The 25,211-nt window shown below is 46.2% G+C and overlaps 1 protein-coding gene and 1 pseudogene across 2 annotated transcripts in view; one reads left to right on the top strand and one right to left on the bottom strand.

Annotated features, from left to right (window-relative positions):
- Positions 1–16,591, bottom strand: part of c1h18orf54 (chromosome 1 C18orf54 homolog) — a 40,079-nt gene extending 23,488 nt beyond the window's left edge. Inside the window, exons 1-3 of one of the 2 annotated variants that reach the window (XM_055661859.1) lie at positions 16,023–16,591; positions 6,621–6,929; positions 3,268–4,128 (exon numbers count right to left, since the gene is read on the bottom strand). In XM_055661859.1, the coding sequence (XP_055517834.1) occupies positions 3,268–4,128; positions 6,621–6,906 (1,147 nt within the window). In that variant the 5' untranslated portion in view covers positions 6,907–6,929; positions 16,023–16,591. The remainder of the gene's footprint in view (positions 1–3,267; positions 4,129–6,620; positions 6,930–16,022) is intronic. The other variant, XM_055661777.1, reaches the window with a different exon arrangement.
- A 3,608-nt stretch (positions 16,592–20,199) lies between these two features.
- On the top strand, positions 20,200–20,354 carry LOC129704989 (U1 spliceosomal RNA; annotated as a pseudogene).
- Positions 20,355–25,211: the final 4,857 nt, after the last annotated feature.

The following is a 25,211-nucleotide window of genomic DNA, read 5'->3' as shown; positions in this document are numbered from 1 at the left end:
GACCGAGATGAGAAAAACATTTTTCACACAGAGAGTGGTGAATCACTGAAACTCTCTGCTACAGAAGGTAGTTGATGCCAGTTGGTACACAAAATTGCTGGAGAAACTCAGCGGGTGCAGCAGCATCTATGGAGCGAAGGAATAGGCGACGTTTTGGGCCGAAACCCTTCATCAGACTGATGGGGGGGTGGGGGGAGAAGGAAGGGGGGGGGGAGAAGGAAGGAAAAGGGGAGGAGGAGGAGGAGCCCGAGGGCTGGCGGATAGGAGGGTGAGAGGAGACAGCTAGAGGGTTAAGGAAGGGGAGGAGACAGCAAGGGCTAGCAAAATTGGGAGAATTCAATGTTAATGCCATCCGGACGCAAGGTCCCCAGGCGGAATATGAGGTGCTGTTCCTCCAATTTCCGCTGTTGCTCACTCTGGCAATGGAGGAGACCCAGGACAGAGAGGTCGGATTGGGAATGGGAGGGGGAGTTGAAGTGCTGCGCCACCGGGAGGTCAGGTTGGTTATTGCGGACTGAGCGGAGGTGTTTGGCGAAACGATCGCCCAACCTACGCTTAGTCTCCCCGATGTAAATCAGCTGACACCTAGAGCAGCGGATGCAGTAGATGAGGTTGGAGGTAGATGAGGTTGGAAGAGATACAGGTGAATCTCTGTCACACCTGGAACGATTGCTTGGGTCCTTGAATGGAGTCAAGGGGGGAGGTGAAGGGACAGGTGGTGCATTTCTTGCGGTTGCAACGGAAAGTACCCGGGGAGGGGGTGGTGCGGGAGGAAAGGGAAGAATTGACAAGGGAGTTGCGGAGGGAGCGGTCTTTGCGGAAGGCAGACATGGGGGGAGATGGGAAGATGTGGCGAGTGGTGGGGTCACGTTGGAGGTGGCGGAAATGGCGGAGGATTATGTGCGGGAGGGTGCGGTTGTATTTGCCGGCTGGTGGGGTGAAAGGTGAGGACCAGAGGGACTCTGCCCTTGTTGCGAGTGCAGGGATGGGGAGAGAGAGCAGTGTTACGGGGTATGGATGAGACCCTGTTGTGAGCTTCATCTATGGTGGCGGAGGGGAATCCCCATTCCCTGAAGAACGAGGACATTTCTGATGCCCTGGTATGGAATGTCTCATCCTGGGAACAGATGCGGCGTAGGCGGAGGAATTGGGAGTAGAGGCCAGTTCATTGGCTATATTTAAGAGGGAGTTAGATGTGGCCCTTGTGGCTAAAGGGATCAGGGGGTATGGAGAGAAGGCAGGTACAGGATACTGAGTTGGATGATCAGCCATGATCATATTGAATGGCCGAATGGCCTACTCCTGCACCTATTTTCTATGTTTCTATGTTTAATTGCTCCTGTCACATGCAAATTTTACAACCAAGCTTAGCCTTGTCTCAACATAAAGATTATTTTGTCCTTTATGAAATATATTTTATATCATTAACTTTTTGATTAAGCTGTCTGTAGATCATTTAACATGATCTATACGTCTATTGGCTGTCATTCTGTTTTTCAACCTTTCTAAAATGTCTATTGATCTTAGCCAAACATAAGTGATATACAGGACCTGGCATTCCAAAAGGTGACCCTTTCTCTTCATGAATACAGAATAAACCATTTTCAGAATTTTCTGTATTCTTTCAGATTGCTGCCAATCTGAAAGAATACAGAAAATTCTGAAAATGGTTTATTAACAAGGAGAGTTTAGATAGGTTGGGATTGTTCTCAACGTAGAGCAAGAGACTGAGGAGTTATTATACAGAGGTTTTTTAAATTCTGAAGGGCAGAGATAGGGTAGAGATTCAGTCTTTCTTTAAGCGTAGGAGGTTTCTAAAACTCAGTGGACATCAGCCTCAGGTGAGATAGGAAATATTTAAGAATTCTGAAATGTTTCACCGACGACCGTGGGAAGATGGAACAAGTTGCCAGAGGAGGTAGTAGAGGCAGATACGATCACAGCATTTAAAATACATTTGGACAGATACAAGGATAGGAAAAGAAAGTGGGAAACCATAAGGAACTACAAATGCTGGAATCTTGAGTAAATCCCAAATGCTGGAGTAACCCAGCAAGTCAGGCAGCATCTCTGGGGGGAATGGACAGACGACTTTTCAGACTGAAGGAGGATCCTGACCCACAAACCTCCATCTGACCATTCTCTCCAGAGATGCCACCCGACCTGCTGAATTACTCCAGCTCTTCATGTTTTACTCAGGAATGGAGCGATATGGGTCAAATGGGAAAGATGCGATAGGTGCAGGTGCACAACCTTTTATCTGGTGTTCCGGAAACTGAAAAACTCCGAAAACCGGCCATTTTTTCCAGATGTCGACTGCGCACCAAAGCTCGCGTTTGGCGCCAAACTTGACCCGAAACGACCCACGGTCAACCCAGGTCTGTACTACTGTAGCGGCTGCCTCCTCCCCGGAGACCGGGGAGACACTTAAACATCTGTAAATCATTGCTTAAATGTTAGTCAGTTAGTTTGGAGGACTTTTATGTGAAGGGGGGGTGAAGGGGTAAACTTTAATTCTTAGTCCCCTGCCTGGTCAATGCCTTACCGGGTCGCCGTGCAGTAAGCTGCGCAGCGCTGTGGCCGGTGGGGCTGCGGGCGGCGCTGGTTGTAGCTCCGACCCCGGCAACTCTACCCCTGGCTGCGAGGCGCTCCAAATCCAGCGCGGCCCGCGACCGGACGCCCCAGCCCGGCGAATGTCGGGAGTCGGCGGCGTCGCAGCGCTGGGATACCAGCGGGGAGCGGGCAATGCCTTACCGGGTCGCCGTGCGGCAAGCTCCGGAGCGCTGTGGCCGCCGACCCAACGTTCGCGGAGCGTCGCTGGATTTGGAGCCGCGCAGCCAGGGGTAGAGTTGCCGGGGTCGGAGCTCCAACCGGCGCCGCCCGCGGCCGGACGGAGCCCCCAGCTCCGCGAGGTTGGGAGTCGCCGACCAGGTAGGGGACTAAGAATTAAAGTTTCCCCCTTCACCCCTACTCCACCACCACCACATAAAATCCCTCCAAACTAACTGACTAACATTTATGCAATGATTCTCCCGGTCTCCGGGGAGGAGGCAGCTGCTCCAGACTTTTCAAGCCGCCCGCGCTACCTACCTAATCTACGCTAAAAATCTTCCATTCGGAAATCCGAAAATGTCCGAAATCCGACAAGTGTCTGGTCCCAAGGCTTTCGGATAAAAAAGGTTGTGCACCTGTATCTTGATTGCCATGGACACATTGTTCTATGAATCATTCTATTAACCTTTATTCCCACACTATAGGTTACTGTACCTCTGAAAGGTTTACTGCCGCGGGAATCCTCCACCGCTTCAGTAGAACGCTGGGTTAATGCAGAGTGCAGCCTGTGCCAAGGTGACCTTTGTAAAAAGCCACGAGTGCCTGGCCGTCGAATGTGGTTGTGAAACTCTTGATCGTCACTGTGTGAGTAATGGGCAAAATGTTCATGCCTTGGCATACATTTAGCAGCGCTGGAGTGTAACTTGAAGTCTACAAGCTCAGTCTCACAATGAGTGTCCTGGGGATTTCCATTCAGTGCAACCGGGTCATTTAAATCAGAGCCAAGATCACAATCTTGAAGCCAGCCGGGGTACTTCAGCTCAGGAATGCTGCTTATTCCAGAAACACCCAGCTCTGATTTTTGGCTGGTTAACCATCTCGGATAATTCTGCCGGGAAGGAGAGTTAAGTTTGTGGTCTTCAAATCGACAGCTTTTCAAAGAAGGGCCTCCTGGAACAAAAGGGGCCTCATATTTACCTCCTGAGCTTGCCCCCCTCATTGAATGCACAATTCGAGAAGGTTTGAGACTGGCAGTCCTATTTAATGGCTTATCACCAGCTTTCCTAGAAGACAATGCAAAACTGTCATTGTTCCTGCGTTGCCAGTCCTCATAAGATACTGAAGGTGGCTTTAACGACGCGTACGAGTTGTGTTTCGATCGGGTTCCCAAATGCTGTTTGGTGTCTGTCCAGCAACATCGTGCTGAGGCTCGAGTCAGTGGTAGGGAGCCGTCCGGTGGCAAATTCACAAGATCGTCAGTGGTGAGGCTCATGAGATCCGGCTCACTATCTATCCGCCTCTGCAAAGGTCGAGTGAGAAAATCCAAACCTCTGAAGGAATGTTGCTGCCTAAAAACTACAAGGAAAAATAGTTTTTTAACTATCATTATATTTAACACCCTCAGTGGCTAGAAATAACGATAACAAATACTGCAGCATATAATGGCTTATTGACAAACTCCAGCCTGGATATTGTTTAGTTTAGAGATACAGCGCGGAAACAGCCCCTTCGACCCACCGTGTCCGCACCGACCAGCGATCCCCGCACATTAACACTACCCTACACACACTAGGGACAATTTTACATTTATACCAAATCACTTAACCTACAAACCTGTATGTGGGAGGAAACCGAAGATCTCAGAGAAAACGGAGAGAACGTACAAACGTGGTACAGACCGTATTATGGATTGAACCCGGGTCTCTGGCGCTATAAGGTAGCAACTTTACCAACTTTATCCCGTAATCCCAAGCTTTGGTCTAAGTGTGAGTGGTTCCAAAATGGACAATAACTGATGTTATGAAATACACAAGTGAGGAGGTGCGAGCTCCCACCAGTTTGGCTGTAGCGAGATGGGAAAACAAAATGTAACCACGTAATTCACGTGTGCTGCTCTGCATTTTACAAGAATGTGGATTTGCTCAGTACAAGACTGAATTTTAAAACCTGAAGATACCTACAAGCATTATTTTAATAATAGCAGTGATTAGCACTCCTACCTTTGTTATTGGATCTCAAATTACTTTTCAATCAAAGTAAACAAAAAAGTTAAAATAATTCATGGTCATTTTGCTACAGAAGGAATCAATTGAGTGCCTGTCTGCTCTGTTCAGCAATCCACCTATTTCCCAATCTTTCCCTTCAGCCCTGTAAATATATACCCATCTGATTTAAGAGCTCTATCCAACTCTCTCTTGAAAGCATCCAAGGAATTGGCCTCCACTGCCTTCTGAGGCAGAGAATTCCACAGACTCACAACTCTCTGTGTGAAAAAATGTTTCCTCGTCTCCGTTCTAAATGGCTTACCCCTTATTCTTAAACTGTGGCCCCTGGTTCTGGACTCCCCCAACATCGGGAACATGTTTCCTGCCTCTAGCGTGCCCAAACTCTTAATAATCTTATATGTTTTAATAAGACACCCTCTCATCCTTCTAAATTCCTGAGTATACAAGCCCAGCCGCTCCATTCAATCAACATATGACAGTCCCGCCATCCCGGGAATTAACCTGGTGAACCTACGCCCACGTGACTTGACGTAACATACATAATGTGCTATAAATAATCACACTAAAACACACAGATCTTTCCCATCTCCCTTGCCGTTCTAATATTACAAGTGATAGCACATGTATTTCTTTGGCATTAAAACTCTCGGGACCTTCTGAGACTGGAAAAGGAACTATAAAATATGAGTTATGTCTCTGTTATATTATTAAAAAATGAAAGAGCTTCAAGAAAAACATTAACTGAGTAATCAATGAGTAGAACAAATCTCAAACTAGTTCTTTCTTTTGAAGGGTCTTGACCGGAAACGTTACCCATTCCTTGTCTCCAGAGATGCTGCCTGTTCCGTTGAGTTACTCTAGCATTTTGTGCCTATCCTTCTTTGGAGGTATGGTTACAAATTACAATAAGGCCTATCAGCGGTCATAGATTTGGATAGAAAAATTAAGTACAATTCATAATTATGAGGGTCTGCTCATAACAAAGGGATGTATGTAAATCTGCATATAGAAGAGATTTGAATAAAGTCAATTATCTAAATGCATCATGTTGTGTTATATCCAAACCATATGGGAGAGAAAAGCTCCATTCATTTTCCCAAGTTAGCTATCCGTCCCAGAGAAAGAGATTGGCTAAATATCTATTTCCAAGAAGTGGGATAGGGGAAGGAACTTACCAGTGACTTAGAGGTGATGACCAAAGTTCGTAGAAAACTCTAGTATCTTTGGTGATGACTGCCTACCCGCCACACTAGAAGTCAAGTCAAGTTTATTCGTCACATACACATACGAGATGTGCAGTGAAATGAAAAGTGGCAATGCTCGCGGACTTTGTGCAAAAAGACAAACAACCAAACAAACTACAAACAGAATGGAACAGAATCACATATTCTTTTACATATTAAATATTGTGGGCGGAAGGAAAATGGGAAAAAACAGCACTTTTAAAAAAAAGCAGTAGAGTGGTACAGTAAAAGTTAGTCCCTGGTGAGATAGGAGTTTACAGTCCTAATGGCCTACAGTCCTAAAGATACAGTATATCAGTGTGTGCAGGAAGGAAATTGCTTTGTTGGGCAGGTGACTAGTTGTCTGCCAATACTCACTTGTTGACACACTGCTCTTTCACATGCAGCGTCCAGCAAGTCCATGCATTCTAGGGAGGTGGAGACCTCTTCACAGACACTACTTGAAAGACTGGGTTACGAGTCAGAATTGCACAGCAGGGAAACAGATCCTCCCAGTAATCACTCGTTTGCACTAATCCCACATCAAACTAATTTCATTTGCCCCACATCCCAAATTTTCACCAACTTGGCACTGGAAAAGGGAAGGAAGCATTCTTACCTTCTTCTCTGTTGTGTGGAGAAGTGGAAAACAGTTTGGAGCTGCTTTCCGAATGTAATTTGTTTGCATGATACGGAGATGACAGCTTATTTTCAAAATTGTCAATATAAGCTTCCAGAGCCTCTGATGCTGACTGGTAATTTATACCTCTATAGAGGACAGAGCTGGGAAATTGGGTGGAGTCCTGGGAACAACAGCCATTCCCATAACTTGTACCAGTTAACTTAGATAGTGTAGAGTCTGGAGAATAGAAGGACAGCCCATGGTCCATGTTGATCGGTGTCATGACATCTTGCAACTTTATCTCTCCTTAACACACAAAAACAAAACAAAAAGACAATGTGAAAAAATGTGTTGATCTGCTTTTAAAACATTTTTAACAATTAAGTATTCAGTGGATTGTACAGCAATTGTATTGTGACATTGTATTGTGATATTGGGTACTAGTATTGTTTGATTTTATATGTGTGTGTGTGTGTGTCCACGCTGACCTTTTTTATCTCTATTATATTGTTTACAGAGCACTATGTTTACATAATCTCTTGTGCTGCTGCAAGTAAGAATGTCATTGTGCTACCTGGGGCATAGAAACATAGAAAATAGGTGCAGGAGGCCATTTGGCCCTTCGAGCCAGCACAGCCATTCGTAATCATGGCTGACAGATAGCACAATGGGCTAAGAGTTCGGCTGGCGACCGGAAGGTAGCCGGTTCAAATCCCGCTTGGAGTGCATACTGTCGTTGTGTCCTTGGGCAAGACACTTCACCCACCTTTGCCTGTAATGGAATGTACGGCGGCAGGCGCGGGCACACCGCGACGCCCTGTGTCTCCCTTTCAAGGGAGATGCTAAAAATGCATTTCGTTGTCTCTGTACTGTACACTGACAATGACAATAAATTGAATCATTTCATTTCATTTCATTTTTGATTGTCCCCAATCAATAACCCATGCCAGCCTCCCCATATCCCTTGATTCCACTAGCCCCTGTAACATGTGACAATAAAACACTCTTGACTCTTGAAACCTTCAAAGGGCAGAGCCATGAAAATTCCCAAGTGGAGGGAAATGTAATCATTAACTAATCAACAGACAGGTCAAGCAGACAAAACATCCCCTGGTCCACAATACACATTGTGCTTTTTGACTTTGAGCCAAGAGGGCTTGGATGTTGTGGACTGATGACTATTTTGAGATGCTAATGTTAAGGGAGGTAACCATGTGATTTGCCCTACTATGGTTCTCTGAAAGATCATAAATGAAATAAGTGTGTATTCTGCTTGAGCCCCATAGAAACCAGTTGACATCTAGAACAGTGGATGCAATAGATGAGGTTGAAGGAGGTGCAGGTGAACCTCTGCCTCACCTGGAAAGACTGCTTGGGTCCTTGGATGGAGACGAGGGGGGAGGTAAAGCGACAAGTGTAGCATTTCCTGTGGTTGCAAGGGAAAGTACCAGGGGAGGGGGTGGTTTGGGTGGGAAGTGACGAATTGACCAAGGAGTCATAACTGCTTTACATCGGTGGCACCAAGCACAGGCTTGGCGATCGCTTCACCCAACACCTCCGCTCAGTTCGCAATGCTACACTTGTCGCTTTACCTGCCCCCTCGACTCCATCCAAGGACCCAAGCAGTCTTTCCAGGTGCGGCAGAGGTTCACCTGCACCTCCTCCAACCTCATCTATTGCATCCACTGCTCTGGGTGTCAACCGCTCTACATCAGTGAGACCAAGCGCAGGCTTGGCGATCGCTTCATCCAACACCTCCGCTAAGTTCGCATCAACCAACGTGATCTCCTGGTGGCTCAGCACTTCAACTCCCCCTCCCATTCCAAATCTGACCTTTCTGTCCTGGGCCTCCTCCATGGCCAGGGTGAGTCCCACCGCAAATTGGAGGATCAGCACCTCATATTTTGCTTGGGTAGTTTACACACTGCCGGTATGAACATTGGCTTCTCCAATTTCAGGTAGTCCTTGCTTTTTCCCTCCTTCCCCTTCACTTCCAGGCTCTCCCACAGCCTACTATCTCCGCCTCTTCCTTTCTTCTTCCCCCCCACCACTACATCAGTCTGAAGAAGGGTCTCGACCTGAAACGTCCCCTATTCCTTCGCTCCATAGATGCCGCCTCATTTTTGTCTACCTTCAATTTTTCCAGCATCTGCGGTTCTTTCTTAAACATAAACTAAACTGCTCAGTGGGTCATGATAATTATTTAATTTATTTAATAACCGTGGGCAGCACGGTGACACAGCGGTAGAGTTGCTGCCTTACAGTCAATCCCAACCGGTTCTGTCTGTACGGAGTTTGTACGTTCTCCCCGTAACTGCATGGGTTTTCTCTCAGATCTTCCGCCTCCTCCCACACTCCAAAGACGTACAGGTATGTAGGTAAGTTGGCTTGGTAAATGTAAAAATTGTCCCTAGAGTGTGTCGGATAGTGTTAATATGCGGGGATTGCTGGTCGGCGCGGACCCGGAGGGTCGAAGGGCTTGGTTCCGCGCTGTATCTCTAAACTAAACAAAATATTAAGATTATATTTAAGGGATTTAAAATATTTACTTTTACACGCAAATATAACGATTAAATAAATAGCATCAATAGGTAGCTTTCCACCCGAGTTAGGTGTTTTTCCGCTTAAAACTTAGCCTTTTATGTTAACACTAGACCAAGTGCAGACCCGTTGGGTCTGCTCCCCCAATGGTGTGATCCCCCAACCCAATATTCCACCATGCACCCGTCTCCTCCATTGGAAGTGAGCCCGTTCCCAAATGTAAGATTGCAGCCCTTCCCTGCCTGCTGCAGCAGTGAAAAGTTCAGTGTTCCTCTCTTGCAACTTTGTTTCGAAGTGTGTTGGAAGCTGACATGTAAATGGAGAAGGTTACACAAAAAAGCTGGAGAAACTCAGCGGGTGCAGCAGCATCTATGGAGCGAAGGAAATAGGCAACGGTTCGGGCCGAAACACTTCTTCAGACGTATGTAAATGGAGAAGCTGTTTATTTTTGAAATACTTGGGGGTGGGTGGGGGGAGAAGGATTTGATTAAAAACATGTACTTCAACACGGGACGAAATGAAATGAGGAGCGGATACTTAGAAATGAAAAGCGAAATCTCTACCGAAATGGAAAATATCTCGAAGATTGAACATCTGGATTGGGCGGGGCAATGAATCAAAGGAAGAAATGCAGCCGGCAGCCGTACATGCAAATGAATCCATTCCGATTGGACATCTGCGAGCATCGGCCATTCCGATTGGACATCTGCGAGTATCGGGCACGAATCGAAAGGCAGGAAGGGATCCGTACTGCAGGCGGACGGATGGATTTGAGTTTTATATATATACTAGACCAAGTGCAGACCCGTTGGGTCTGTTTCCCCAACCGCGTTTGCAGCATTGGGGGGGGGGGGGGAAGGGGGAGTAGGGGCTGCGGCATCACACTCAAATTAACCACCCCCCAAACTCACAGGTGGGGGCAGGGGGGGGGGGGGGGTGGTGAGAAGAGGGAGGGAGGGGAGGGAGGGGAGAGGAGGAGGAGGAAACATGACAGATTTGGGAGGGAAAGGAGAGCGGGGTAGGGGGTGAGAGAGGGGGATGGGGAGAGAGAGGGAGTGGGGGGGGAGGGGGGAATGGGGAGGGGGAGGGGAGGAGGGGGAGAGGGGGGGGAGCGGAGAGACGGGAAAGAATGGGGAGTGAGAGGGAGGAGGAGAGGGGTAGGGGGAAGGGGGCGGGTGGTGGAGAGAGGGAAGGGGGTGGGGTAGAGAGGGAAGGGGGGGTGAGGGAGAGGGGTGAGGGAGAGGGGTGAGGAGAGGGAGAGGGGTGAGGAGAGGGAAACATAGAAATTAAGTGCAGTAGTAGGCCATTCGGCCCTTCGAGCCTGCACCGCCATTCAATATGATCATGGCTGATCATCCAACTCAGTATCCCCTACCTGCCTTCTCTCCATACCCCCTGATCCCTTTAGCCACAAGGGCCACATCTAACTCCCTCTTAAATATAGCCAATGAACTGGCCTCGACTACCCTCTGTGGCAGAGAGTTCCAGAGATTCACCACTCTCTGTGTGAAAAAAAGTTTTTCTCATCTCGGGTCATAAAGGATTTCCCCCTTATCCTTAAACTGTGACCCCTTGTTCTGGACTTCCCCAACATCGGGAGCAATCTTCCTGCATCTAGCCTGTCCAACCCCTTAAGAATTTTGTAAGTTTCTATAAGATCCCCTCTCAGTCTCCTAAATTCTAGAGAGTATAAACCAAGTCTATCCAGTCTTTCTTCATAAGACAGTCCTGACATCCCAGGAATCAGTCTGGTGAACCTTCTCTGCACTCCCTCTATGGCAATAATGTCCTTCCTCAGATTTGGAGACCAAAACTGTACGCAATACTCCAGGTGTGGTCTCACCAAGACCCTGTACAACTGCAGTAGAACCTCCCTAATGCTCCTATACTCAAATCCTTTTGCTATGAAAGCTAACATACCATTTGTTTTCTTCACTGCCTGCTGCACCTGCATGCCTACCTTCAATGACTGGTGTACCATGACACCCAGGTCTCGCTGCATCTCCCCCATTCCCAATCGGCCACCATTTAGATAATAATCTGCTTTCCCGTTTTTGTCACCAAAATGGATAACCTCACATTTATCCACATTATACTGCATCTGCCAAACATTTGCCCACTCACCCAGCCTATCCAAGTCACCTTGCAGTCTCCTAGCATCCCCCTCACAGCTCCCCCCCTCTCCATACCCCCTGATCCCTTTAGCCACAAGGGCCACATCTAACTCCCTCTTAAATATAGCCAATGAACTGGCCTCCACTACCTTCTGTGGCAGAGAGTTCCAGAGACTCACCACTATCTGTGTGAAAAATGTTTCCCTCATCTCAGTACTAAAGGATTTCTCCTTTATCCTTAAACTGTGTCCCGCGTGTCCTGGACTTCCCCAACATCTGGAACAATCTTCCTGCATCAGCCAAATGCAATTCAGGACTTTTCACTTCACAAGCAAATCAGAAATGACAGTTAGTGAAGAATTTGAATAATCACTGAGCGTTCTCTATGGCAACGATGTATTTGAGCATTGGGCATTGTGACATCACACGATGGAATGTTCACCGGGGCTGTGGCTCCTGCAAAGGCATATGTAAATGAATCCAATCCGATTGGCCATCTGTGAGCATCGGGCATTGTGACATCACACGATGGAACGTTCACAGGGGGCTGCTTGTGTGGATGTGAAACCAGTTTCTTTTTGAAATATTGAGGTGGTGGGGGGGGGGGGGGGGGGGGGTAGGATTTGATGAAAAAAGCGTACTTAAACACGACGAAATGTAACGAGGAGCGGATACTTAGAAAGAAAAGCGAAATCTCTACCGAAATGGAAAAGACGTCGGTGATTCTGCGTCCGGTTTCGGAGTTGCGGAGCGTCAAAGGAAGAAACGCGGCGGACGCCGTACGGCGGCAGGCGGACTGATTTGAGTTTTATATATTAACTAGACCAAGTGCAGACCCGTTGGGTCTGTTTCCCCAACAGCGTTTGCGGGGGGGGGGGGGGGGGGGGGGGGTGGTGAGGTGTGAAGAGGGGAGGGAGGAGGAGGAGGAAACGGGATAGATTTGGGAGGGAAAGGAGAGCGCAGTAGGGGGTGAGAGATGGGGAGAGAGATGTGGCGGAGGGGGGATGGGGAGGAGGGAGGGATGGGGAGAGGTGTGGGGGGGGAAAGAGTCGGGGAAGGAGAGTGAGGGGAAGGGGGGGAGAGAAGTGGAAGAGTGGGGAGGGAGGTGGAGAGGGTAGGAGCGGGAGTGATGGAAGAGGGGCAGAGGGATAGGGGGAAAGGGGGTGGGGGGGGGGGAGAGAGGGAAGGGGGTGGGGTAGACAGGGAACGGGGGGGGAGAGAGAAGGATGGGAGAGGGGTGAGGAGAGGGGGAGGAGATAGTGGGAGAGAAGTGAAAGAGTGGGAGAGAAGTGAAAGAGTGGGAAGGGAGGGAGGGGTAGAGCGGTAGCGGGAGTGGTAGAAGAGGAGGGGACGGGGAGTGGTGGAAGAGGGACAGAGGGGTAGGGGATGGGGTGGGGGAGAGTGGGGAAGGGAGGGGAAGAGAGAGGGGTGGGGGGGGGGTGGGAGAGGCATGGGGTAAGGGGATAGAAGTGGAAGAGTGGGGAGGGAGGGGTAGGGGGAGTGGTGAAAGAGGGACAGAGGGGGTAAAGGGGGTGGGGGGGTGGCGGTAGCGAAGGGGGGGTGGGGGGGGGGAGAGAGAGAGATGGGTGGGAGAGGGGAGAGGGGGGGGGAGAGGGAAACATAGAAATTAAGTGCAGGAGTAGGCCATTCGGACCTTTGAGCCCGCACCACCATTCAATATGATCATGGCTGATCATCCAACTCAGTATCCTGTACCTGCCTTCTCTCCATACCCCCTGATCCCTTTAGCCACACGGGCCACATCTAACTCCCTGTTAAATATAGCCAATGAACTGGCCTCAACTACCTTCCATGGCACAGAATTCCAGGGATTCACCATTCTCTGTGTGAAAAATGTTTTCCTCATCTCGGTCCTAAAAGATTTCCCCCTTATCCTTAAACTGTGATCCCTTGTTCTGGACTTCCCCAACATCGGGAACAATCTTCCTGCATCTAGCCTGTACAACCCTTAAGAATTTTCTATAAGATCCCCCCTCAATCTTCTAAATTCTAGCGTGTAGAAGCCGAGTCTATCCAGTCTTTCTTCATATGAAAGTCCTGACATCCCAGGAATCAGTCTGGAGAACCTTCTCTGTACTCCCGACATTTTTCCGGTTTTCTCTAATTTAATAAAAATGTGCAAGTCTTATTCATATCGAGTTTCAGCGGTGATTTATATAAATATTTTTACACAATATGTGACAATTTCATGTAGTTTGGTGACTTGGGTCACGAAACTGCTGAATAAAGCTCCTCGGCCCACAGCCTATTCTCTGTACTCCCAATATGGCAACAATGTATTTGAGCATTGGGCATTGTGACATCACACAATGGAACGTTCACCGGGGCTGTGGCTCCTGCAAAGGCATATGTAAATGAATCCATTCCGATTGGCCATCTGTGAGCATCGGGCATTGTGACATCACACGATGGAACGTTCACAGGGAGCTGCTTGTGTGGGTTAGAATCCAGTTTCTTTTTGAAATATTGAGGTGGTGGGGGGGGGGGGGGGGGGGGTGTAGGATTTGATTAAAAAAGCGTACTTAAACACGACGAAATGTAACGAGGAGCGGATACTTAGAAAGAAAAGCGAAATCTCTACCGAAATGGAAAATACGTCGGCGATCCTGCGTCCGGTTTCGGAGTTGCGGAGCGTCAAAGGAAGAAACGCGGCGGACGCCGTACGGCGGCAGGCGGACTGATTTGAGTTTTATATATATAAAGAAGATAAGAAGATAGATAGATTATAGGTTAATATTGGTAACACAAGAGTCCGCAGATGCAGGATTCTTGAGCAAAAACAAAAGGCTGGGGGAACTCAGTGGATCGGACAGTATCTGTGTAAGGAAAGGACAGACCTCCACAGATGCTGCCTGACTCCCTGAGTTTCTCCAGCCTTTTGTTTATTAATTTAATATTGGTGTTGCTTTTACAAAGAAAATATCCTATATTTCTTGCTGTGATCCTTGAGAATATTTTCCAACATTTTTCTTAGACAACATAATTCTAATTCTCACCAAAGTAGCATCACCACCATGGCACTTTTATTTGTTGCCGAATCACCCAACCATTGTGCTTAAAGTTCCCTTTAAAATTAAAAGGCAGTGGGAATGCTTTGGCAGAAAGTTCCAGATCTTCGTGTCTTATTGGCTGAGAGTAGCGTATAGCAGGCAGCAAATGGCCTAAAGATCAGTCACAGGAATGTAACAAGTAAAACTTGGTTTTTATTCTTTGAAAGGATCCCAACCCGAAATTCACAAGTTATAGTAGTAGAATCAGACCATTCGGCCCATCGAGCCCATTCGATACGTCAACGGGTGGCGCGGCGCGCGGCAGCCTCGACAGCAGTCTGTTCATCTTTTCTCCCTTCTTGTTATTTTTTAGTCTGTTTAAAAGTATGTTCCTGGAGGTTTCTTAGTATTTTTATGTGGGGGAGGGGAAGGGGGAAACCGTTTCCCAGCCACTTCCTGGTCGGGGTGCATCTATTCTCCGAGTCGCATCTTCTGGATTGGCACGGCCTTTCCTGCTGGAGACCGGCCAGAGCTTCAGCGGTGGCGAAGCACTGGATTCCATCACGGAGCGGGCGATGCCTTACCGGGGATCGCCTTGTTGAAGCTTCGGAGTGTTGTGCCTGTCGACTTTAACACCGTGGAGCTGTGGTCTGCGGAGCTTCCAGCTGCGGGCGGCGCTGACTTTAACATCGTGGAGCCTGAGATCATTGCTGAGGATCGCCAGTGTTGGAGCTCCGTCCAGCTCGGCCTGTGGACTTCGGGAGCCGCGTTCTCTGGTAGGACGTGGCCGATTCGGAAACTCCAAGCCGCTGAGAGTGTTCTCCGTTCCGAGGCAGGAGTTCCATCATCCCAGCGAGAGGGCCTGAAACATCGGGCCGCCCGTAGCCACTACGGGTAAACAACAAAGAGGAAGAGGACTGAACTTTAATGCCTTCCCTCACATTGGGAAACGTTGATTCTGTTGTGTGGGGATGTTCATGTTAAATTCTATCGTGTATTGTGTTATTTTTATTTGTATGGCTGTATAATTCAAATCTCACTGTACCAATTGGTGCATGTGACAATAAATGTCTCTTGAACTCTTGAGTCTACTCCGCCATTCAATCATGGCTGATCTAATCTCATTTTCCTGCCTTCTCCCCATAACCCTCGACACCCATTCTAAACAAGAATGCGTCTATCTTTGGCTTAAAAATATCCACTGACTTGGCCTCCACAGCCCTCTGTGGCAATGAGTTCCACGGAATAACTACCCTCTGACTAAAGAAGTTCCTCCTCACTTCCTTTCTAAAAGAGCACCTTTTAATTCTGAAACTGAAATGTTACCTATCCATGTCATTCAGAGATGCTCCCTGACTCACTCCAGCACTCTGGATTCTATGCAATATTCCAGGATCTACAGTCCCTTGTGTCTTCACTTGATTTTCTTTGCTTTGTAGTCCTTGGCAGTAAAATAAATATATACAAAAGACCCCCAACTCCTATTTAAGTATTATGAACATAACAACACCAATAATGCACATGTTTAACAACTGTGAATTAAAGTGGGAACATATGTGGGAAGAAGAATAACCTTGTTAAATGAGTAAATAACAAAAATAAAACTGCATAAACTAATAATCTGCTATAAAAACAAGAAACTAAACTAGAGGAAATCAGGCAGCATATGTGAAAATAAAGAGAATTAGCCTTATTTTTTAACAAATGCGGGGTTTTTTTTAGATTATACATACCTGAAAGGCTAACTTGGTTTCGCTTGCCATAGATACTGTGTGTTTCCAGCAATTAAAACTGCAACTTTATTCTTTCAATGGGCGTGTCCAAATAAATGGCAGCATCAAACTGTGCCAATTTGATTGGAGGATTCAAATTTAAAAGGGATGCTCTTTGTGACAGCAAAATACAAACTTTGACGCTTCACACTTCAGTCACCCTCGGCAGGAGAAGTTCCTGTCGGCCCATGTACATTTAAAACGATAGTGAATGCATCGATACACTCACTACCCGACAGCACACAGACAGATCGTACAGTACAGCCTGCGGAAGGGGAGGGGGATATAGTCAGCAAATATGGCCAGGGTTTAAGTCTCAAAGTTAGTTGCTGTTTCTGTTTCAGTTCCTCAAGTCCCTGTAACCTGACCGTGGGTGGCGGTGATCGGTGCCTGCTGGTGTGGCTCCTCGATGTCCAGTGTCTGCGGCTCCAGGGCAGTGGTTGTATGGAGCCTCCAGGTCCTCGTCTCTCCGGCCCCAGCTCCAAACACTTTGCTCCCCACAATTGCTACAGTTGGGTCACAATGCGCTTGCGCGTCTCTTCCCCCACAGCCACATCAGCCGAACCGGCCCGGGGAACTAAAACTCCGCTCTCGTATCTTTGCTTTAAACGAGAGAAAGAAAGGTTCACTCTGTGTGTCTTTCCAATCTGGAAATAGTGCAGAGTAGATTTAAGTATGAAGAAGGGTCTCGACACGAAACGCCACCCATTCCTTCTCCCCAAAGATGCTGCCTGTCCCGCTGAGTTACTCCAGCATTTTGTGTCTAAGAATTAAGGGGAAGTTGCCAGGACTTCATAAGTGATATACACACACGCACACATGCAAACAGAAAAACAAACTATAATAGTGACCAATATTCACCAATCTCCGAAATGCCGTATCTTACACAGAGTACTTAATTGTTAAAAATGCTTTAAAAGCGGATCAGCAAATTATTTCACATCATATTTTTGTTTTTGTGTGTCAAGGAGAGATAAATGAATAATTTAATTGAATATTTTTTTTATTAGCCAAGTGTGTATAGGGTGATTTCATCAAAGGTCAAATGAGCGTAGATCCCCCCTCACGTGACCGAAAATTTTAACTGGAGGACATATGTCAGATCGGTACATGTAAGTGAATGGGGAAACACGCACTTTCCCACCCGTTAAAAACATGGAAAACGGCCGATTTTTGAGCTGAAATTTTCTGTGCTAGTCGGGGTGACCGTGAAGCACAGCGACCTAAATTTTCAGGCAAAAAAAAGATAGAAAGTAAGGTGATTACAAGAGGGAACTGAAGTAGAAAGCAGCGGAAGTGAACAGCTGACATTTGCCGTGGAGATTTTAAGATCCAAAATATCGGGAATTATCGCGTTTGCTCGCTGAATTTCATCAAAAGTAAGGCATTATTAACTTACTTTTGATGAAATTCAGCGAGCAAATGTGTTAATTCCCGATATTTTGGATCTTAAAATCTCCATACATACAAGGAATTTGCCTTGGTGTTTTGCTCGCAAGGATAACATGATGTAGACAATTAAAAATAAAATATAATTTAAGCATGTGAAGAATAAAATAAAATACCAGAGCAAAAGAAGGCTCCAGACTTTTGGCTGTTGAGTAGAGCTACTGCTCAAGGAAAAAAAGCTGTTTTTCATGTCTGGCTGTGGTGGCTTTGACAGTCTCCCATTGCCTCCCAGAGGGAAGTGTTTATGGCCAGGGTGAGAGGGGTCAGAGATGATATTACCCGCTCGCTTCCTGGACCTTGCAGTGTACAGTTCGTCAATGGGGGGGAAGGTTGCAGCCAACAATCTTCTCAGCTGATCGAACGATGCGCTGCAGCCTCCGGATGTCGTGCTTGGTGGCTGAGCCAAACCAGACCGTGATGGAGAAGGTGAGGACAGACTCTATGATGGCCGTATAGAATTGGACCATCATTGTCTGTGGCAGATTATGTTTTCTCAGCTGCCGCAGGAAGAAGATCCTTTGGTGTGCCTTTTTGACTGGAATTGGTGGCTTCCTATTTTAGGTTCCAGGAGATTATGGTTCCAAGGTACTCAAATTACTCCACAGATGTGACTTTGGTGTTGTTGATGGTGGAGTAACGCAGCGGGTCAGGCAGCATTTCTGGAGAGATGGAATGGGTGACGTTTCGAGTCATGACCCTTCTTCAGACACTCTGCCAGCTCTCTCAAACCTTTTCCAATTCTTGGCACTGTTTCCCTCAGCGCAAGACTGTAAATAGGAACAGAACTGACAAAGTTTGGGCCTTTTTAAGAATGACATTCAGAAAAAAAGTAGACCATTGCTGTCAAGCTGGAAAGAGTGCAGATAAGATTTAAGGGGTGTTGCCATGACATGAGGGTCTGAGCTATAGGGAGAGGTTGAGCAGGCTAGGATTCTATTCCTTGAGGATGGCACAGGAGGATGAGGAGTGATATTATAGAGGTGTATCAGATCATGAGGGGAACAGGTAGGGTAGATGCAGGGCCGGCCTTAGGAGGCGCGGGGCCAAATTGGGGCCAAGTTTGGTGAGCCCCAGATTCCCAGCCAAGGTCTGTAGATTCATAGAAATATAAATAAAGTCTATTAAGGACATTATATCTCTATGGTAGAATGGTAAGTAATCAAAATGTGGCTTAAAAAGAGCATGCGAGTTAATGGACCAAACGGATCGAAGCTACATTTTAATATAAAATTGCATACATGTAAGCCTACAAGTAACAAACAAAATGTGTAGATCACCTCTGAAAAGCATAGTTACAATACCAGTTGTTTTAGTAACTGAAATGAAAAAAAAAGTAATTTAATTAAATAGATCCTGGAAAACCAATTGGTGAAAAACCAGTCCAGGCATTACATTTTGGGCTTTTGCCCCATCCGACCCTTTGGGCTTCTACCCCATCCTAACTTAGTTGTGTATGTTAGTTGTCTGTGCGTTATGTGTGTGTAGGAGGGAGGGAGAGATGGGAGAGAAGGGAGGAAAGAAGGGAGGGAGGGAAGTAGAGAAAGGAGGGAGGGAAGGAGAGAAAGAAGAGATGGAGTGAATGAGAGAAGGGTAAAGAGAGAGGAATGGGGGAGGGAAGGGGAGAAAGAGAGAAGGGAGGGAGAGGGCCGGAGTGGATGCCGGGATCCGTGCGGACGGTTATGAGCTGAGGCCGATGTTTGTAAACGTTGCTCCAACCCCTGGCCCGGCCCTCTGTGTATTGTTCACTGCGTCTCCCCGGGGAGAGAAAGGGGTGGATCCGGCGCTGTGTGCGTGAAGCACGGCAACTGGAGGGGCGGGAGCGCTGCCGTGAGTAAACAACCCACATCCCCTTCTCCCCCTTCTCCATTCCCCCTCACACCCCCCTCCCCGTCTACCCCTTTCTTCCCCCTCCACCCTTCTACTCTTTCTCCGCCCCTCTCTCCCCCCTCCACCCGGGGTAGATCTACCCAAGCCGAGAGTAGATTACTCTGACGCGGGGCCCCCTTACTCGCGGGGCCCAATTGGGAGCAATCAGTCCAATCGGCTTACGGCCGACCCTGGGTAGATGTACAGAGTATTTTATCCGGAGTAGGGGGATCAAGAACTAGAGGACATAGGTTTAAGGTGAGAGGGGAACGATTTAATAAGAACCTGAGGGGCAACTTTTTCACACAGACAGTAGTGGGTATATGGAACGAGCTGCCAGACGAGGTAGTTGAGGCAGGTACTATCACAACATTTACATTTGGACAGGTACATGAATAGGGTAGATTTAGAGGGTGGGACTAGTTAGATGTGGCATCTTGGTCAGCATGGGCAAGTTGGGCCAAAGGGCCTGTTTCTATGTGTATCTCTAATTAATTAATCTGACTGGAGTTGCTAAGCTGGATGGAAAAGTGGTGGCAGGTAAAATTTATACATTGCTTTTACTTCATTTTTTAAAATTAATTTCTGCCACTTAAATGTGTTTGAGGGAATTTGTCATTTAAAAAAAAAAATTCTTAATGATTTATAACAAACAGTACAAAAGCCTTTGAGAGCAGTGAGTTATTTAAAGATGACCAGGATGGTCTGGGGCATTACCTCATGATTCATCATCCTAGGCGTTCCGGCTTGTGGATGGCTCTGCCTCATGGGACAGCCACGGCAGCGAAGCCTGGAGAACAATTAAACCCATGGGGCATTAGACCCACTTACCCGGCAGGGGAGAATTGGTGGTCACGATGGCCGCTCTCCCAGGACGTGTCCATCCCATTGCACTTTGGATGTGCTGACGCCTGGGATGTCCCCAAATGCAGGATTCTCTACTGCAAGATTTGGTGGTGCAGCAGTGGAGTTGCTGCCTTACCGCACTTGCAGAGCCGGAGACCGGGTTCGATCCCGACCATGGGTGCTGACTGTAAGGAGTTTGTACGTTCTCCACATCACCAACGTGGGTTTCCTTCCACACTCCAAAGACATACAGATATGTAGATAAATTGGCTTAATAAATGTAAATATTGTCATCGAGTGTGCATAGGATAGTGTTACTATGTAGGGATCGCTGGTCAACGCTGACTCGGTGGGCCGAAGGGCCTGTTTCTGCGCTGTATCTCTAAACTAAACTAAACAAAAGCTTGAATGCATGCTGGGAATAGCAGGTTGGATAGGACATGGTCTAGTTACGGGATTATAAGAAATAGTCGCAGAATGGTGGCTGCAGAAAAACATATTGGGAGAGGAATGGCATGATCAATGAATTAAAAATATTCAAAATCCTCTCCTCATTTACAACATTCATGAGAGCTTGCAATGTCACCTGGATATTACTGCACACAGAAGCCTCTGATCTGCCCGTGCTGTTCTGTGCATTGCCCATTTCTCAAGTGGTGGCAAAGCATTACATCTTCTTCCCGCTAAAATTGGAAATCTCTGCCTAAAATATTTTTTAATCCTTTGCCTCTCTTTTACACTGTTAATAACTCATTTTGCAAAGTAGGATTGCATTCTTCAAACCCATTTTTATTTTGTTTTTCATTCAGTTCTGTTGTGTTGCTGCAAATAAGAATTTCATTGTTCCATTTCGGGACACACGACAATAAAACACTCTTAACAATCTTGAATCCCACAACAGTACTTTTACTTTGATGACATGAACAATCTCGCTCTGCTTTCTCACAGTTTCATCATTGGCACCTGTGCCTTACACAGCCCAGCCCCACTTTATGGATCTTTATTTTCTAACTTCCTCTGCCTTCTAATTTTCTTTCCTCATTTGAGATCTTTAGAGATGAAAATGCTGGGAGCGTTCAGCAAATCGGATAGAATCTGTGGAAAGAGAAAATAACATTTTGGGTCCAATATTGGCAATGTTCTCATATCCAGCTCCTCCCCATCTCCGCTGCAACTTAAAACCAATGTTTCCAGTTATATCAAATATGACTTGAAATATTCACTCTATTATCTGTTACAAAATGCAGCCTGATCTGTTTAGACAATTTCCTGTTTCTTTTTTAGATTTCCAGCATTTGCAGATTTTAGTCTTAGCTCTTTTTAAATCTAAATTTTATTAGTTATTTATGTTATGACATCGGATGGAAGCTGCATACCAAATCTCGTTGCGCTTATGTGCAATGACAATAAAATATATTATTATTATTATCATTATTAATCATAGGCACATAATTTTAAAAGTAGTGCTAGTGCTGCTATGCAAATGCAAATTGAAATTTTTGTTTTATTTATTAAACCCACTCTAATCTCGAGCCTTGGACAAAAAAAGAAACATATGATAGAGGAAAATGAGGCTACATTTACCTCAGGAATCCTGCAAGGTAATTGAGATAATTCAGACAGGAAGTTATTCCACCAATAATACAATTCAATCTGATGCTGCAGATAGATACCTGGAGTAACTCAGCAGGTTACTCTGGCAGCATCTCTGGAGAGAATGAATACGTGATGTTTTGGGTCGAGACCCTTCTTCAGACTCAGAATTGATGACTCTCTGGATCTTGAGCTACCTCCAAGACCTTGCCTGTCGATAAAAAAAACAAGAAAATCGCAGATATCGGAAAGCTGAAGTGAAAACAGTAACTGCTAGAAATAGACAATAAATCAGGCAGCATTTGTGAAGAGAGACCAATGGTAATATTACATATTATCAGAGTAAAATAATTCAAATAAAATGTTTCCTTCACCACAGTTGTTGCCAAACCTACTGAGTACTTCCACTACTTTCAATTTTTGTTACGGAATGTTCATACCAATGAGTTAAAATGCAGTACTTGGGTCAAACTTGAATGTTCGATTCTTTTGTTCAGATCAATTAATATTTCTCGCATGAAGGAGCAATGTTGATTGCTGCATAGTTCTTGGTTTCTTTAAATGACACCTTCCTATTACTGTGCCGGCATTGATAGAAATCAGGCCTATTCCAAGATGATGATGTTTAACCAAACAACGTGCAGAGGAATCAATCGGAGCAATCATGTGCACACTGCCATCCATGACCATCAATGTTTTTGTCAAGAAACTGTAAAAGAGTTGTATGGATCATGAAACCCGTTCCTTGTAATTTTGTATGCACTGTTACAAACATTACCTCAAACTAGTCTCCTGATGAAGATAAACTAAGCTGATGAAATACTCTGAATTCCAAAGGTAATTAAATAAAATGCCCAAGTAGCATTCTAACATTAGACTGCACATTATTTAATCCTGAATCAGTGAATACCACAAATGACATTTCCAGGGCCTCAACAGTTTTGGGACTATATCACTCAATAGATTATTTGATCTGTCATACTTATTCTACTCTCAATCTCGTTTCATCCAGGTCCTTTGTAGTGTTAATGAAACTGCATTAACTAGATTTGAGAAGAGTGGTGTCCAGGAGTGCAGGCAGATTGTGTTTTTAATCATGTCATACAAGAAGCTTTTAAGTTTGAATTCATCTTTAATTCTGCATGTTATAATGTAAAGGCATTTGACATTACGGAATTCTCATTGGCAGTATGAATATATTAGCAAATATAACAGTCAGAGTCAGACAAAAGTGTTTTCATATTGCCGTCTTGAAATGTCCATGTATTTTTACAATTAAAGGGGCTGTCCCACGGCGGCGACCTAATCCGCGAGTTTAGATGAGTTTGCCCTCGACTCAAACTCGCAGCATGGTCGACACAAGGTCCTAGGAGGTCCTATGAGGTCACAGGAAATCTCCTTCATGCTCGAGGGAAGTTCCCGACTACTCGTGGCCTCAGCTAGGTCGCGGAAAAATTTTCAGCATGTTGAAATATTTTCCTTGAGTAAAATTTGGTCGGCATGGTTCTTTTTAACTCGAGGTGCAGTGAAGTGTGGTCGCTATTTAGTTACAGGCAGTTGAGGGCAGCCGTAGGCAATCTCCTTCGCTGACCGGGCATTTTGATTGGTTCATTGTAGTTTTCTGGACCAAGGAAAACTGACCGGTAGGTAAAATGCCCACTAAACTTTATTATATTTCTTAAAAGTGTCCCCACTACTCCCCCCCCCCCCCCCTTCTCTCCCATTGGCACTTCAAGTCTACTCCACCATTCCATCATGGCTTACATATCTTTCTCTCTCAACCCCATTCTCCTGCTTTCTCCCCAAAACCCTTGACATTGTTACTAATCAAGAATCTGTCAATCTCCACCTTAAAAATACCCAATGACTTGGCCTCCACAGCCATCTGTGGCAATGAATTCCACATTCACCATCCTCTGGCTAAAGACATTCCTCCTCATCTTCTCACTAAAGGTATGTCTTTTTACTCTGAATATAGGAAACAGTGCCTGGTTCCAGGGTCTCTGGGAGCCCTCAGGTCCTAGACTCTCACAGTAGTGGAAACATCCTCACCACATCCACTGGCCTGGCCTTTCACTATTGGGCAAGTTTCACTGAAGTCGTTTCCCCTACACCCCCACTCATCCTTCTATGGTCCCATTGTCCTTGTGATCAAAACTGGATTCCTGAAGCAGATACTCTATTCTGAGCTCTATAACAGGGCCAGGGAGTACTGGTTGCGCAGAGCAAACCAGTAAAGGACAAGTTCAAAGCCTCCTTGGAAAAGTGCGACAATGCTACCAAATTGAAACGAAAAAGGAGCATTTGAGAAGGCATTTGTCAATGCAGCTAGAAACCCACCCCTGCTCCATTGAGAAGTTCCTGCCCCACCTGCAGTTGAGATTGCAGCTCTCCCATTGATCTCATCAACCACCACTGATTCGATGGAACTGGAATGAACACAAATCATTCTGAGAGAAAAATTCAGAAAAATGATGGGCTGTACCCAAAGGTGAATTGTTCAATCGCTAGTGGCCTTGCTCCAAACTTGGAACAGTTTTTGTTAACTGCTAATGGAGCCTGCTCAGCAGAATTTGTGGGTCTTCTTGCCCCAGGTCCTCACATCTTCTTAGTTTATTCTTGTGATTAGTGGTAAAGAAGGCACATGGTATGTTTTCTTTCTTTGGTCAGGCATTGAGTCCCAGAGTCAGGAATTCACAACGCAGCTTTATAGGAAGATAGACATAAAAAGCTGGAGTAACTCAGCAGGACAGGCAGCATGTCGGGAGAGAACCAATGGATGACATTTCGGGTCGAGACCCTTCTTCAGCTTGATAGGACTTTGACTAGGCCACACATGGAGTATTTGGCATTCAATTATGGTCGCCCATTACTGGTAGGATGTGGAAGGTTTGAAAAGGGTTATCAGAATGATGCCTTGATTAGGGGTTTTTAGCTTGGACAGACTTGGATAGTTTTTGCTGGATTGTTTTCTCTGGAAGTTGTAGAGAGCCCTGATATAAGTATGTAAAATTATGAGAGTCATAGACAAGGTCAGAACCTTTTGTCCAGGATGGACAATACTAGAGGGGCAAGGCTTAAAGGTGATATGGCGAGCAAGTATTTTACATAGAGGGCTGTGAGCGCCTTGAACAGAGATACAGTGCAGAAACGGGCCCTTCAGCTCACCAAGTCCGTGCTGACCAGCGATTCCCATACACTTACACTATCCTACACAGAGCAGGGACAATTCACACTTATACAAAGCCAATTCATCTATAAACCTCTATCTCTTTGAGGAAACCAGTGATCCAGGAGGAAACCCACGCAGGTCACGGGGAGAATGTACAAACAAGCACCCGTAGTCAGGATTGAACCCGGGTCTCTGGCGCTGTAAGGCAGCAACTCTATCACTGT

Source organism: Leucoraja erinacea, chromosome 1, assembly GCF_028641065.1.
Source record: "Leucoraja erinacea ecotype New England chromosome 1, Leri_hhj_1, whole genome shotgun sequence".
NCBI classification, from domain to species: domain Eukaryota; kingdom Metazoa; phylum Chordata; class Chondrichthyes; order Rajiformes; family Rajidae; genus Leucoraja; species Leucoraja erinaceus.
This window is presented reverse-complemented; position numbering and strand designations above follow the sequence as displayed.